This window comes from Panulirus ornatus, chromosome 43 (genome assembly GCF_036320965.1).
Source record: "Panulirus ornatus isolate Po-2019 chromosome 43, ASM3632096v1, whole genome shotgun sequence".
Taxonomy (NCBI): Eukaryota; Metazoa; Arthropoda; class Malacostraca; order Decapoda; family Palinuridae; genus Panulirus; species Panulirus ornatus.
Genome location: NC_092266.1, coordinates 11,260,509 through 11,276,656, shown reverse-complemented (window position 1 = coordinate 11,276,656; position 16,148 = coordinate 11,260,509). Strand labels below are relative to the sequence as shown.

General features: G+C 41.4%; 2 protein-coding genes across 4 annotated transcripts in view; one reads left to right on the top strand and one right to left on the bottom strand.

Moving 5' to 3' along the window:
• LOC139762312 (uncharacterized) overlaps positions 1-16,148 on the top strand; it is a 166,638-nt gene that overhangs the window by 59,608 nt on the left and 90,882 nt on the right. The window lies entirely within an intron of this gene.
• Positions 1-16,148, bottom strand: part of LOC139762311 (protein FAM177B) — a 66,971-nt gene that overhangs the window by 38,752 nt on the left and 12,071 nt on the right. For 2 of the 3 annotated variants that reach the window (XM_071686932.1, XM_071686934.1), the window contains exon 5: positions 2,888-14,858. The exons of the other annotated variant lie outside the window; for it this stretch is intronic. In XM_071686932.1, coding sequence (XP_071543033.1) covers positions 14,679-14,858 — 180 coding nt within the window. In that variant the 3' untranslated portion in view covers positions 2,888-14,678. Of the gene's footprint in view, positions 1-2,887; positions 14,859-16,148 lie in introns of those variants that run through there. 3 annotated transcript variants of the gene reach the window in all.

Sequence of the window (16,148 nt, the reverse complement as noted above, 5' to 3'; positions counted from 1 at the left end):
AAGTCAATTGGGAGGTGAGTTTGAATGGAGAAAAACTGGAGGAAGTGAAGTGTTTTAGATATCTGGGAGTGGATCTGGCAGCGGATGGAACCATGGAAGCGGAAGTGGATCATAGGGTGGGGGAGGGGGCGAAAATTCTGGGGGCCTTGAAGAATGTGTGGAAGTCGAGAACATTATCTCGGAAAGCAAAAATGGGTATGTTTGAAGGAATAGTGGTCTAACAATGTTGTATGGTTGCGAGGCGTGGGCTATGGATAGAGTTGTGCGCAGGAGGATGGATGTGCTGGAAATGAGATGTTTGAGGACAATGTGTGGTGTGAGGTGGTTTGATCGAGTGAGTAACGTAAGGGTAAGAGAGATGTGTGGAAATAAAAAGAGCATGGTTGAGAGAGCAGAAGAGGGTGTTTTGAAGTGGTTTGGGCACGTGGAGAGGATGAGTGAGGAAAGATTGACCAAGAGGATATATGTGTCAGAGGTGGAGGGAACAAGGAGAAGAGGGAGACCAAATTGGAGGTGGAAAGATGGAGTGAAAAAGATTTTGTGTGATCGGGGCGTGAACATGCAGGAGGGTGAAAGGAGGGCAAGGAATAGAGTGAATTGGAGCGATGTGGTATACCGGGGTTGACGTGCTGTCAGTGGATTGAATCAAGGCATGTGAAGCGTCTGGGGTAAGCCATGGAAAGCTGTGTAGGTATGTATATTTGCGTGTGTGGACGTATGTATATACATGTGTATGGGGGTGTGTTGGGCCATTTCTTTCGTCTGTTTCCTTGCGCTACCTCGCAAACGCGGGAGACAGCGACAAAGTATAATAGAAAAAAAAATAATATATATATATATTATCCTTTGTCGCTGTCTCCCGCTTTAGCAAGGTAGCGCAAGGAAACAGACGAAAAAATGGCCCAACCCACCCACATACATATATATATACATATACGTCCACACACGCACATATACATACCTATACATCTCAACGTATACATATATATATATATATATATATATATATATATATATATATATATATATATATGTGGTTTCAGAAGTGGTAGAGGATGTGTGGATCAGGTGTTTGCTTTGAAGAATGTATGTGAGAAATACTTAGAAAAGCAAATGGATTTGTATGTAGCATTTATGGATCTGGAGAAGGCATATGATAGAGTTGATAGAGATGCTCTGTGGAAGGTATTAAGAATATATGGTGTGGGAGGAAAGTTGTTAGAAGCAGTGAAAAGTTTTTATCGAGGATGTAAGGCATGTGTACGTGTAGGAAGAGAGGAAAGTGATTGGTTCTCAGTGAATGTAGGTTTGCGGCAGGGGTGTGTGATGTCTCCATGGTTGTTTAATTTGTTTATGGATGGGGTTGTTAGGGAGGTAAATGCAAGAGTTTTGGAAAGAGGGGCAAGTATGAAGTCTGTTGGGGATGAGAGAGCTTGGGAAGTGAGTCAGTTGTTGTTCGCTGATGATACAGCGCTGGTGGCGGATTCATGTGAGAAACTGCAGAAGCTGGTGACGGAGTTTGGTAAAGTGTGTGGAAGAAGAAAGTTAAGAGTAAATGTCAATAAGAGCAAGGTTATTAGGTACAGTAGGGTTGAGGGTCAAGTCAATTGGGAGGTGAGTTTGAATGGTGAGAGGCTGGAGGAAGTGAAGTGTTTTAGATATCTGGGAGTGGATCTGTCAGCGGATGGAACCATGGAAGCGGAAGTGGATCATAGGGTGGGGGAGGGGGCGAAAATTTTGGGAGCCTTGAAAAATGTGTGGAAGTCGAGAACATTATCCCGGAAAGCAAAAATGGGTATGTTTGAAGGAATAGTAGTTCCAACAATGTTGTATGGTTGCGAGGCGTGGGCTATGGATAGAGTTGTGCGTAGGAGGATGGATGTGCTGGAAATGAGATGTTTGAGGACAATGTGTGGTGTGAGGTGGTTTGATCGAGTAAGTAACGTAAGGGTAAGAGAGATGTGTGGAAATAAAAAGAGCGTGGTTGAGAGAGCAGAAGAGGGTGTTTTGAAGTGGTTTGGGCACATGGAGAGAATGAGTGAGGAAAGATTGACCAAGAGGATATATGTGTCGGAGGTGGAGGGAACGAGGAGAAGAGGGAGACCAAATTGGAGGTGGAAAGATGGAGTGAAAAGGATTTTGTGTGATCGGGGCCTGAACATGCAGGAGGGTGAAAGGAGGGCAAGGAATAGAGTGAATTGGAGCGATGTGGTATACAGGGGTTGACGTGCTGTCAGTGGATTGAATCAAGGCATGTGAAGCGTCTGGGGTAAACCATGGAAAGCTGTGTAGGTATGAATATTTGCGTGTGTGGACGTGTGTATGTACATGTGTATGGGGGGGGGGGGGTTGGGCCATTTCTTTCGTCTGTTTCCTTGCGCTACCTCGCAAACGCGGGAGACAGCGACAAAGTATAAAAAAAAAAAAAAAAAAAAAAATATATATATATATATATATATTTATCCCTGGGGATAGGGGATTAAGAATACTTCCCACGTATTCCCTGCGTGTCGTAGAAGGCGACTAAAACGGGAGGGAGCGGGGGGCTGGAAATCCTCCCCTCTCGTTTTTTTTTTTTTTTTTTTTTTTTTTTTTTTTTTTTTTTTTCTCCAAAAGAAGGAACAGAGGGGGCCAGGTGAGGATATTCCAAAAAAGGCCCAGTCCTCTGTTCTTAACGCTACCTCGCTAATGCGGTAAATGGCGAATAGTTTAAAAGAAAAAAGAAAATATATATATATATATTTTTTTATTTTTTATTATACTTTGTCGCTGTCTCCCGCGTTTGCGAGGTAGCGCAAGGAAACAGACGAAAGAAATGCCCACCCCCCCCCATACACATGTACATACATACGTCCACACACGCAAATATACATACCTACACTGCTTTCCATGGTTTACCCCAGACGCTTCACATGCCCCGATTCAATCCACTGACAGCACGTCAACCCCGGTATACCACATCGCTCCAATTCACTCTATTCCTTGCCCTCCTTTCACCCTCCTGCATGTTCAGGCCCCGATCACACAAAATCCTTTTCACTCCATCCTTCCACCTCCAATTTGGTCTCCCTCTTCTCCTTGTTCCCTCCACCTCCGACACATATATCTTCTTGGTCAATCTCTCCTCACTCATCCTCTCCATGTGCCCAAACCACTTCAAAACACCCTCTTCTGCTCTCTCAACCACGCTCTTTTTATTACCACACATCTCTCTTACCCTTACGTTACTCACTCGATCAAACCACCTCACACCACACATTGTCCTCAAACATCTCATTTCCAGCACATGGGTAAAACTGAAAATGGATGGAGAGAGATGGGCAATTATTTGTGCCTATCCACCAGGGATTGAGAAGAATGATCATGAGAGGCAAGTGTTCTGAGAGCAGCTGATTGAGTGTGTTAGTAGTTTTGATGCACGAGACCGGGTTATAGTGATGGATGATTTGAATGCAAAGGTGAGTAATGTGGCAGTTGAGGGAATAATTGGTGTACATGGTGTGTTGAGTGTTGTAAATGGAAATGGTGAAGAGCTTGCAGATTTGTGTGCTGAAAAAGGACTGGTGATTGGGAATACCTGGTTTAAAAAGAGAGATATACATAAGTATACATTTGGAAGTAGGAGAGATGGCCAGAGAGCATTATTGGATTATGTGTTAATTGATAGGCGCGTGAAAGAGAGACTTTTGGATGTTAATGTGCTGAGAGGTGCAACTGGAGTGGTGTCTTTTGGAGGCAAAGGTGAAGGTTTGTAGAGGTTTTCAGAAAAAAAGAATGTTGGGGTGAAGAGAGAGGTGAGAGTAAGTGAGCTGGGGAAGGAGACTTGTGTGAGGAAGTACCAGGAGAGACTGAGTGCAGAATGGAAAAAGGTGAGAGCAAAGGACATAAGGGGAGGAATGGGATGTATTTAGGGAAGCAGTGATGGCTTGCGCAAAAGATGCTTGTGGCATGAGAAGCGAGGGAGGTGGGCAGATTAGAAAAGATAGTGAGAGGTGGGATGAAGTAAGATTATTAGTGAAAGAGAAGAGAGAGGCATTTGGACAAGTTTTGCAGGGAAATAGTGCAAGTGACTGGGAGATTTATAAAAGAAAGAGGCAGGAGGTCACGAGAAAGGTGCAAGAGGTGAAAAAGAGGGCAAATGAGAGTTAGGGTGAGAGAGTATCATTAAATTCTAGGGAGAATAAAGAGATGCGTGCATAAGACAAGAGAACAAATGGGAACATCCTTGAAGGGGGCTAATGGTGAGGTGATAAGAAGTAGTGGTGATGTGAGTAGATGGAGTGAGTATTTTAAAGGTTGTTGAATGCGTTAGATGATGGAGTGGAAGATATAGGGTGTTTTGGTCGAGGTGGTGTGTGAAGTAAGAAGGTTAGGGAGAATGATTTGGTAAATATAGAAGAGGTAGTAAAAACTTTTCGGAAGATGAAAGCCGGCACGGTAGCAGGTTTGGATGGTATTGCAGTGGGATTTATTAAAGAAGAGGGTGACTGTGTTGTTGATTGGTTGGTAAGGATATTTAATGTATGTATGACTCATGGTGAGGATTGGCAGAATGCTTGCATAGTGCCATTGTACAGAGGCAAAGGGGATAAAAGTGAGTGCTCAGATTACACAGGTATAAGTTTGTTGAGTATTCCTGGGAAATTATATGGGAGGGTATTGATTGAGAGGGTGAAAGGCATGTACAGAGCATCAGATTGGGGAAGAGCAGTGTGGTTTCAGAAGTGGTAGAGGATGTGTGGATCAGGTGTTTGCTTTGAAGAATGTATGTGAGAAATACTTAGAAAAGCAAATGGATTTGTGTGTCGCATTTATGGACCTGGAGAAGGCATATGATAGAGTTGATAGAGATGCTCTGTGGAAGGTTTTAAGAATATCTGGTGTGGGAGGCAAGTTGCTAGAAGCATTGAAAACTTTTTATTGAGGATGTAAGCCATGTGTATGAGTTAGGAAGAGAGGAAAGTGATTGGTTCTCAGTAAATGTTGGTTTGTGGCAGGTGTGCGTGATGTCTCCATGGTTGTTTAAGTTGTTTATGGATGGGGTTGTTAGGGAGGTGAACGCAAGAGTTTTGGAGAGAGGGGCAAGTATGCAGTCTGTTGTGGATGAGAGGGCTTGGGAAGTGAGTCAGTTGTTGTTCGCTGATGATACAGGGTGTATTGAAATGGTTTGGTCACATGGAGAGAATGCGTGAGGAAAGATTGATAAAGAGGATACATGTGTCAGAGGTGGAGGGATCAAGGAGAATGGGAGACCAAATTGGAGGTGGAAGGATGAAGTGAAAAAGATTTTGAGCGACTGGGCCTGAACATGCAGGAGGGTGAAAGGCTTGCAAAAAACAGAGTGAATTGGAGCGATGTGGTATACCAGGGTCAATATGCTATCAGTGTATTGAACCAGGGCATGTGAAGCATCAGGGGTAAACCATGGAAAGTTTTGTGGGGCCTGGGTGTGGAAAGGGAGCTGTGGTTTCGGTGCATTATACATGACAGCTAGAGACTGAGCGTGAACAAATGTGGCCTATGTTGTCTTTTCCTAGCAGTACCTCCCACTCATGCGGGGGGAAAGGGTTGTCATTTCATCTGTGGCAGGGTGGCGACGGTAATGAATAAAGGGCAGACAGTATGAATTATGTACATGTGTATACATGTTATGTCTGTGTATGTATATATATATATGTATACGTTGAATTGTATAGGTATGTTTATGTTGTTGTTCGCTGATGATACATTGCTGGTGGCTGATTCGGGTGAGAAACTGCAGAAACTGGTGACTGAGTTTGGTAACGTGTGTGAAAGAAGAAAGCTGAGAGTAAATGTGAATAAGAGCAAGGTTATTAGGTACAGTAGGGTTGAGGACAAGTAAACTGGGAGGTACATTTGAATGGAGAAAAACTGGAGGAAGTGAAGTGTTTTAGATATCTGGGAGTGGATTTGGCAGTGGATGGAACCATTGAAGCAAAAGTGTGTCATAGGGTGGAGGAGGGGCGAAAGTTCTGGGAGCATTAAAAAATGTGTGGAAGGCGAGAATATTATCTCGGAAAGCAAAAATGGGTATGTTTGAAGGAATAGTGGTTCCAACAATGTTATATGGTTGCGAGGCATGGGCTATAGATAGAGTTGTGCGGAGGAGGGTCGATGTGTTGGAAATGAGATGTTTTAGGACAATATATGGTGTGAGGTGGTTTGATCGAGTAAGTAATGAAAGGGTAAGAGAGATGTGTGGTAATAAAAAGAGTATGTTTGAGAGAGCAGAATAGGGTATTTTCAAATGGTTTGGTCACATGGAGAGAATGAGTGAGGAAAGATTGACAAAGAGGATATATGTGTCAGAGGTGGAGGGAACGAGGAGAAGTGGGAGACCAAATTGGAGGTGGAAAGATGGAGTGAAAAAGATTTTGTGTGATCAGGGCCTGAATATGCAGGAGGGTGAAAGGCATGCAAGGAATAGAGTGAATTGGAATGATGTGATATACCGGGGTCGACATGCTGTCAATGGATTGAACCAGGGCATGTGAAGCGTCTGGGGTAAACCATGGAAAGTTCTGTGGAGCCTGGATGTGGAAAGGGAGCTGTGGTTTCGGTGCACTATACATGACAGCTAGAGACTGAGTGTGAACGAATGTGGCTTTTGTTGTCTTTTCCTAGTGCTACCTCGCACACATGCGGGGGGAGGGGGTTGTCATTTTCATGTGTGGCGGGGTGGCGACAGGAATGAATAAGGGCAGACAGTATGAATTATGTACTTGTGTATATATGTATATGTCTGTGTTTGTATATGTATGTATACGTTGAGATGTATAGGTTATGTATATGTGCGTTTGTGGACGCGTATGTATATACATGTGTATGTAGGTGGGTTGAGCCATTCTTTCGTCTGTTTCCTTGCGCTACCTCGTTAACGTGGGAGACAGCGACAAAGTATAATGAATAATGAATATATAAATATGTGCGTGTATGGATATACATGTGTATGTGGGTGGGTTGGGCCATTCTTTCGTTTGTTTCCTTGCGCTACCTTGCTAATTCGGGAGACAGCGACAAAGTATAATAAATAAATAAATATATGAAATATGAATATATATATATATATGTGTGTCTGTGTGTGTGTGTTCATGAGAGGGCCCTGAGTAGGGCATTTAGTTGTCTGTGCTGTCTCAGCTAACATAAAAAATAGGAAATAACAGGGTAAAAAATAAAAGAGGTATTATGAAGTGTTTGGTTAAAAGGGTATGCTGAAGTGCTCTCCACTTATAGAGAGGATGGGGATGGACTGATTAAAAGGGTGTACTTGTCAAAAGTGGAGGGGACAAGGAGGTTGAACTGAAGATAAGGGAGGATGGAGTGAAACATCCTCTGGGCAGTAAGGGCTTAAGCATGCAGAAGGGTGTGAGGTGTGCATGGAATAGTACAAAATGGAAAAGTGTGGTATACAAGGGGCAACATGCCGTCACTGGGCTGAAGCAGAGGAAACCATGGAGAGATATGTGAATGTGAGCACAAATGCGGCTGTTATTCATCTGCTCCTAGTGCTACCTCACTTTTGCAGGAAATTGCGAACAAGTAAGATGGGAAAGAAAGAATACTGCCCATGTATCTCCTGCATTTTATGGAAGGCACCTGACAGGGGCAGGATTGGGAGGCTCGAAATCCTTCCCTCCTGTATTACTTTCCAAAAGAAGGAACAAAGGAAGGAGACAAGTAATGTCTTTTTTTCCTCTAAGGCCCAGTCATGCATTCCTGGTGCTACTGCACTCACACAGGAAATACCAAATTCAAATAAAATAATGGTATACATAACAGAGTGTAATGATAGGGTAAGAGAAAAGTCTGGTAATATAAAGAATTGGTTGAGACAGCTAAAGAGGGTGTGATGAAATGGTATGGATACATGGAAGAATGAGGGAGGAGAGGCCGAAAAAGAATATATACGAGTATACATCTTAAGTACAAAGGCAAAGGGGATAAGAGTGAGTGCTCAAATTACAGAGGTATAAGTTTGTTGAGTATTCCTGGTAAATTATATGGGAGGGTATTGATTGAGAGGGTGAAGGCATGTACAGAGCATCAGATTGGGGAAGAGCAGTGTGGTTTCAGAAGTGGTAGAGGATGTGTGGATCAGGTGTTTGCTTTGAAGAATGTATGTGAGAAATACTTAGAAAAGCAAGTGGATTTGTATGTAGCATTTATGGATCTGGAGAAGGCATATGATAGAGTTGATAGAGATGCTTTGTGGAAGGTATTAAGAATATATGGTGTGGGAGGCAAGTTGTTTGAAGCAGTGAAAAGTTTTTATCGAGGATGTAAAGCATGTGTACGTGTAGGAAGAGAGGAAAGTGATTGGTTCTCAGTGAATGTAGGTTTGCGGCAGGGGTGTGTGATGTCTCCATGGTTGTTTAATTTGTTTATGGATGGGGTTGTTAGGGAGGTGAATGCAAGAGTTTTGGAAAGAGGGGCAAGTATGAAGTCTGTTGGGGATGAGAGAGCTTGGGAAGTGAGTCAGTTGTTGTTCGTTGATGATACAGCGCTGGTGGCTGATTCATGTGAGAAACTGCAGAAGCTGGTGACTGAGTTTGGTATAGTGTGTGAAAGAAGAAAGTTAAGAGTAAATGTGAATAAGAGCAAGGTTATTAGGTATAGTAGGGTTGAGGGTCAAGTCAATTGGGAGGTAAGTTTGAATGGAGAAAAACTGGAGGAAGTAAAGTGTTTTAGATATCTGGGAGTGGATCTGGCAGCGGATGGAACCATGGAAGCAGAAGTGGATCATAGGGTGGGGGAGGGGACGAAAATTCTGGGAGCCTTGAAGAATGTGTGGAAGTCGAGAACATTATCTCGGAAAGCAAAAATGGGTATGTTTGAAGGAATAGTGGTTCCAACAATGTTGTATGGTTGCGAGGCATGGGCTACGGATAGAGTTGTGCACAGGAGGATGGATGTGCTGGAAATGAGATGTTTGAGGACAATGTGTGGTGTGAGGTGGTTTGATCGAGTAAGTAACGTAAGGGTAAGAGAGATGTGTGGAAATAAAAAGAGTGTGGTTGAGAGAGCAGAAGAGGGTGTTTTGAAATGGTTTGGGCACATGGAGAGAATGAGTGAGGAAAGATTGACCAAGAGGATATACGTGTCGGAGGTGGAGGGAACGAGGAGAAGTGGGAGACCAAATTGGAGGTGGAAAGATGGAGTGAAAAAGATTTTGTGTGATCGGGGCCTGAACATGCAGGAGGGTGAAAGGAGGGCAAGGAATAGAGTGAATTGGATCGATGTGGTATACCGGGGTTGACGTGCTGTCAGTGGATTGATCAGGGCATGTGAAGCGTCTGGGGTAAACCATGGAAAGCTGTGTAGGTATGTATATTTGCGTGTGTGGACGTATGTATATACATGTGTATGGGGGAGGGTTGGGCCATTTCTTTCGTCTGTTTCCTTGCGCTACCTTGCAAACGCGGGAGACAGCGACAAAGCAAAAAAAAAAAAAAAAAAAAAAAAAAAAAAAATCTTAAGTGGAGGGGATAAGGAGGGGGTAGACCAAATTGGTGATGGATGGATGGAGTGAAAAATATTTTGACTTCTTGGGGCCTGAGCATGCAGGAGGGTGAAAGATGTGCTCAGGATAGGGTTAATTGGAGTGATATGCTGTCATTGGACTGAACCAGGGCATACTAGGTAGCGGGTGGGAAACCATGAAAAGATCTGTGGGGCCAGGTTGTTGGTAGGGGACTGTGATTTCAAAACATTACAAATGGCAGCTAGAGAGTGGCTGTAAGCAAATAAGGCCTTTCTGATATTACCTCAGTTATGTGCAAAACAAATAAGTACAAACAAAAATATAAATATCCACTCACATCCATTCTGTTGTTGTTATGTTTAATGCACCAAAACTACAGCTTCCTAACAACAGTCAGGTTCCACAGACCTTCATGGTTTATCCCAGATGCTTTACATGCCCTGGTTCAGTCCATTGACATCAAATCAACCCTAGTATACCACATCATTCCAATTCACACTATCCCTGCATACCTTTCACCCTCCTGCTCGTTCAGGCCTTGATCATTCAAAATCTTTTTCACTCCCTCCTTCTATCTCCAGTTTGGTATCATTCTTCTTGTTCCCACCACTTCTGACATATATCTTCTTGTTCAAACTTTCCTCTCTCATTCTCTCCATATGACCAAACCATTTCAGCAAACCCTCTTCAGTTTTCTCAAACACTCTTTTTATTATCACAACTCTCCCTTACCTTTCATTAGTCACTTGATCAAACCACCTCATACCACATAATGTCCTCAAACATTTCATTTTTAATACATCCACCTTCCTCTGCACAGCCTTATCCATATCCTATGCCTTGCATCCATATTTAATATTATTGGAACACTGTACCTTCAAACATGCCCATTTTTGCCTTCCCAGATAACGATCTCTCCATACAATCTTCAGCTGCCCTAGAACCTTTGCTCCCTCACCCAAACTATGTCTCACTTTTGCTTCTATGGTTCCATTTGCTGCCATGTCCTCTCCATGTTAATGAAAACACTTCATTTCCTTCATTCAAACTCAAACCAACCTGTTCCTCAATCCTGCCCAACCTGTTCCTCAATCCTGCTAAACCCATAGCCCTGCTTTAATTCATATTTACTCTCAACTTGCTTCTTTTTCACACACTTCCCAAAGCAGTCATCAACTTTGGCAATGTCTCACTCGAATCTGCCACTAGTGCTGTATCATCAGCAAACAAGAACTGGCTCACTTCCCAGGTCTTCTCATCCCCAACAGACTGCATACTCACCACTCACTCCAAGACTTATGCATTTACCTCCCTTACTGTCCCATTCATGAACAAATTAAACAATCGTGGTGACATCGAACACCTGTGCTGCAGACCAGCCTTCACTTAGAACCATTCACTCTTCTTCCTACTCATACACATGCCTTACACCCTTATTAAAAACTTTTATGCTTCAAGCAGCTTTCCTCCCATTACTTAGTTACTTGCCTTTGCTTTCGAGTCACTCCCCACTAATACCTGGTATCTTGCAAGCATAACTGCTGACACACTCACTCAGCTGCTCCCAAAACACTTGCCTCTCATGATCTTTCTTCTCATGCCCAGGAGCATAAGTACTAATAATCACTCATCTCTTGCCTTTCATTTTTACCCTAACAAGTCTATAATTCACTTCCTTACTCTCTTTCACACATTCCCACTACTTCAAGAGTAGTCCAATCCTTCCTTAGCTCTTGTCCTCTCACCAATCCTTGACTTTACTCCTAAGACATTTCCAAACCATTCTTCCCCTTTCTCCTTGAGCTTTGTTTCAATCAGGAGCCAGAGTATTCAAGTTTCTTTCCTTCAGCATACTTCCTATCTCTCCTCTCTTCTCATCCACACACATTTAGACACCCTTAGAGGAGGACAAGCAATCCCTCCTTTGCTCCTTGTTTCATCTTTTAGAAAATGAAATACAAGAAGGGAAGGGTTTCTAGCCCCCATTCCTGCCTCCTTCATCCATTCCTGGTGCCATCCTGCCCCACAGGAAACAGCACCGCTACCCCCAGCTTCAGCAAGGTGGCGCCAGGAAAACAGACAAAAAAGGCTGCCTTCGTTCACACTCAGTCTCTAGATGTCGTGTGTAATGCACTGAAACCACAGCTTGCTATCCACATCAGGCCCTACAGACCTTTTCATGGTTTACCCCAGACATTTCACATGCCCTGGTTCAGTCCACTGATGGCACATCCACCCCAGAGAGCAGAAGAGGGTGTGTTGAAATGGTCTGGACTTATGAAGGGAATGAGTGAGAAAGAGTTGACAAAAAGGATATATGTGTCAGAGGTGGAGGGAACAAGGAGAAGCAGGAGACCAAATTGGAGGTGGAAGGATGGAGTTAAAAAGATATTGAGCAATCCAGGCCTAAACATGCAGGAGGGTGAGAGGCGTGCGAGGAACAGAGTGAATTGGAACGATGTGGTATACTGGAGTCGACATGTGTATGAGTGGATGGGTCATTCTTCCTATGTTTCCTGGTGCATCTCGGTGATGCGGGAAATGGCAATTAAGTATAAAAAACATCATAAATATACGATTATGTTAAGTATAAGGCTACCTCATAAAAGGAAAACTATGCTGACTAATGCAATGCACAAAATATTAATTATCATATATAATACATTTGATTTTTATTTCATTTATAATTACCAAAGAACCTCTTTCTAAGAACAGTAGATAAACATCTGACCCTAATGTGACCCCCAGCAAATTATTTGTTTTTTAAGAGGTAGGGGGTCATCAGCCCAGTGATGTTTGCTGTTTGCCTGAGGGGTAGTTTCAACTACAGAGTGAGGAGCTTCAGAGACCAAGGTCATTCAAAAAAGAGCAAGGAAGAAACATCTACATCAAAATATGAGAGAATGAACTGGACCCATATAATTCAAGGAATACATCTCAGCACTTGCTAATTTCCTTATATGAAAGACTAATAATATATAAACCTCTCAGTAGCACATTGCATTATTATAGCATATATAAATTCATCTTAAATGCTATAAAATAGGCAGAGATTTAGAGACATGCATCACGTGGCAAGTCAGCTGTGTTTGTGTATATTCACAGTGTGAGATTGCTCATAGAAGGCAGCATACACGGAAGCTCAGCATGTGTTTTAAGGTCTCTGCAGTGTTGCAGAGAATGAAAAAGCAATTAGATTGGATGTTTCCGAATGATGCAGCAAGAAGAATAATGAAAGTAATTGTGCACTTTTCCATGAAAACATTTTAATGTGATCAAAAGATGTCACACTGAAGAGCCAGCTGGTTTGCAGCAAGGAGCATAACCACTTGGAGGAGTTGGAATAACTGACAGCCAAGTCAGTACATGGCAAAACTGATAGTCATGTCAACTTAACCAATGAGTGGTGAGCTCTTTACAGCACTTTAAGGTGGAGATAACCATTCTGTTTGTTTGACTTCCCCTCTTTGGGTATCTCAGCTTTCATTCACCAAGATAGGTCAAAAGAAATTTGTCTGTGATTCAAGATCATAAAATGAAAACATTAAAATTATTTACTAGCAATCTGTACAAATGCTTACAAAGCTTCTTTCATAAGAATTAATCATATCCTTATAATTGTGATAAAAATCTTTGTTAACATGTTAGATCCCTTTATATAAAAAAAAATCCAATTGAAATTAACTACTGGTATGAAAGTTATTTACTCTTTTAGACACCTGGAAACAATATCAGTAAATGCTGTTTCTCACATTTTCACAGTAGCATCATCCATAAACAAAATTAATAATTCACTCTGAAGCCTTAATACAAAAACTACCAGCACCATACAGGTTATCAAAGCATAGCACCTCATTACAGTGAAGCAAAATTATTGCTTTCCATTTGAATGATCCAAAAACATATTAAAACATGACTGAGTCAGAGTCGGGAACAATAAGGATCATACGTATATTGCATGTAACATTTGAGGGAACAAAGCAAATGAAATAATATATGCAGGTATATCACTGGCAAGGAATTTAGGAAACCTTTTAAACTCATACTAAAAATTTTTCAAGCAGTCATTCTTCATCTATATTGACCATAAAAAAAATACAGTGAAAACCCATCCTAACAGACTTCAGCATACCATAATTTGGTTCCTAACGGACTACCCATCAGGGCATATTTGTGATGTAATGGAAAATTCTGCAAAAGTCCATTAGTTCCTGATCTTGTTCTGGGATGCTGGGCATCACATGTGAAAGCATGTTCCACATCACTTCAGTGCACTTTTTCTTTATTTCAATACCGAAAAATGTCATCCCTGTGCACATACACATAGATTTATAATGATTTACAACAGTTTGATAGTGCAAAAAAAAATTTGTACGAAACACCAAGATAACTGAAGTAAAAATTTATATCAAGATCAAGCTTGGTTGCTCCCCACCAGCATGAGACAGGTGTGCACTTGCAAAACATAAAAACAACTTGGTGCCCATGTTCTCAGGCAACTGCAGTGTGTTTTTTTGCACAAAAGCATCATTTTATATTAAATAAGGGCAAATAAGAAAGCTATCAGACGTCCAGGAAACACCTCAACATGGCTGAAAAACTGATAATGATTGGGCATTATGAATGCGGGAAGAACAACTTTTACTTCAAGCATATCCATCTGCTGACCAGGTTATTCAAGGGACTATTTAAAACACCCTTGGATCTACCTCTTTCTCATTCAGAGTAGTCTATACTATTCCCTTAACATTTCCAGCTGCAGAGAGTGGCCTATAGAACACAATGTCTGACCTTGGAAAGTTTACAGTTCACATTAATTAGTAAATTCATTGAGGCCATAGGGGAAAATTCGGGATGTAACTGAATTCAGCCTCTAATAGACCACCCTTTCCCCCATTTAATCCATAAGAATAGGGTTTCACTGTACTGCCTTTACAATGATCAACCCAATAACAATATACTTATATCAGACACATATGTTGTAACAACTAGGTAATGAACAACATACATGAAATGATTTATTAAAAAAAAATCCTTGTCCAAAATTGATAAACATAAAAATTCATACATTAAGATCAGAATGTACTTGTGATGCTGCATTTAGACATGCATAGCAAAAGTTTGGAAGTGAACCTATAAATATGGGAAGAAGTTTATTTTTTCATATACATAAATCCTAGACCCATGTTGACATTTCTGTCACCTGGTTCATGTGTACTTTAGACATCCAAAACTTTATTTTAGTTGTACTATGTGAAGGAGAAGAGGACAGGGTGGAAGAACTACAGGAAGAGGATGCATGAGAGGGTAGCTCATTCAGTTCAATACTCCTCTTAAAATGTAGCTGGTTATCAGGCTGAAATTAAAGAAATTTTATCTTAGACACAAACATGAAAACAGGCTGTAAATATTAAGTAAATTATGGGAATGAAATAATTATGAACCATTCTTGTTTAAGGGTAACTATACAAAAGGAATGTGTAACTACAATCACAACCATTAATTAAATAACACTACCTTAAAAACATCATAACATGATTTCTTACCTTTACATGTACTTTATCTTACCTTCCTGTCCCCAGGAACCCCTTCTATAGGGCTTCCACAGCACTCGGAAAGCCAGCCACATCCAATGAATAGACCACAGGTATAAAAGTGAGATGTATGTGGGTTGATCATGGGGCAACTGGAGAGAGTGTTCAGTGTTTTCAGTGAGAGTTGAATCTTTGGAATGAGAGGTCATATGGTGTGTTGAATCTTTGCAATTCTGTACAGATGAGTGATATTCAAAATGTGGATGAGAAGGGGTAACATATGTGTGTGGGGAGTGTATAGTTTTTGGAAAGGTGTATGTTTAGTGGAATGGAGTTTAAGATCGAGTTGAGAGGGTGGATGTTTGAAGCTTGTAGATGTTTTTGGTGGATATATGTTCTGTCAGTGTTATGTTTGTAAGGGGGGGGGGGGTATTTGTGAGTATAGATTGTTGAAGCGTGAAGCACTGGTAAGCTTTTTATCTCTACAAGGGGTGGGGGGGGGTGGATAGATGGTTATGGAGTAGTTTGGATGGAAAGGGTCTAGTGCTATTACAACGAACTGAGTACTAAGCATACAATGAGTATATTCTATATGCAACTACAGTGCCATAAACATCACACCAATACATTTGCAAAATGATGAATAACTAATAATGCCACCTAAGCCGATGCCTGTCATTCCGGGACAAACACACAAGAAACTCCCATTCCCTGAATATTAATAGGAACAATGAATTTTCATGTTTTGATGCAAACAAAGCAAAGATTAGTTGAATGTCAGTTATTATAGACCCCTAAAATCTATTAATTACAAGTGACTGCCTACTCCCAACATAATTCTTGACCTCGATTTCAAAAGTGTGCTGTGGAAAATGATCTTGTATACCAAACCTGTAATGCTACAGTGCAAACTGAAGCCAGCTTTCAAAATTACTTATACTTTCTGCAACCCTAAATCTTCATAATAATTTTCAAGATATCCCATCATGAACACACTCAGTCCTTGGATTAACAGGCTTCATTTTGGACTTTTGAGATTGACAAAGCTTCAAACTTTTGTCCAAAAGATTATATTTTTTCACTCTAAAATTTCAGTTTCTTCAGTTCTCAAA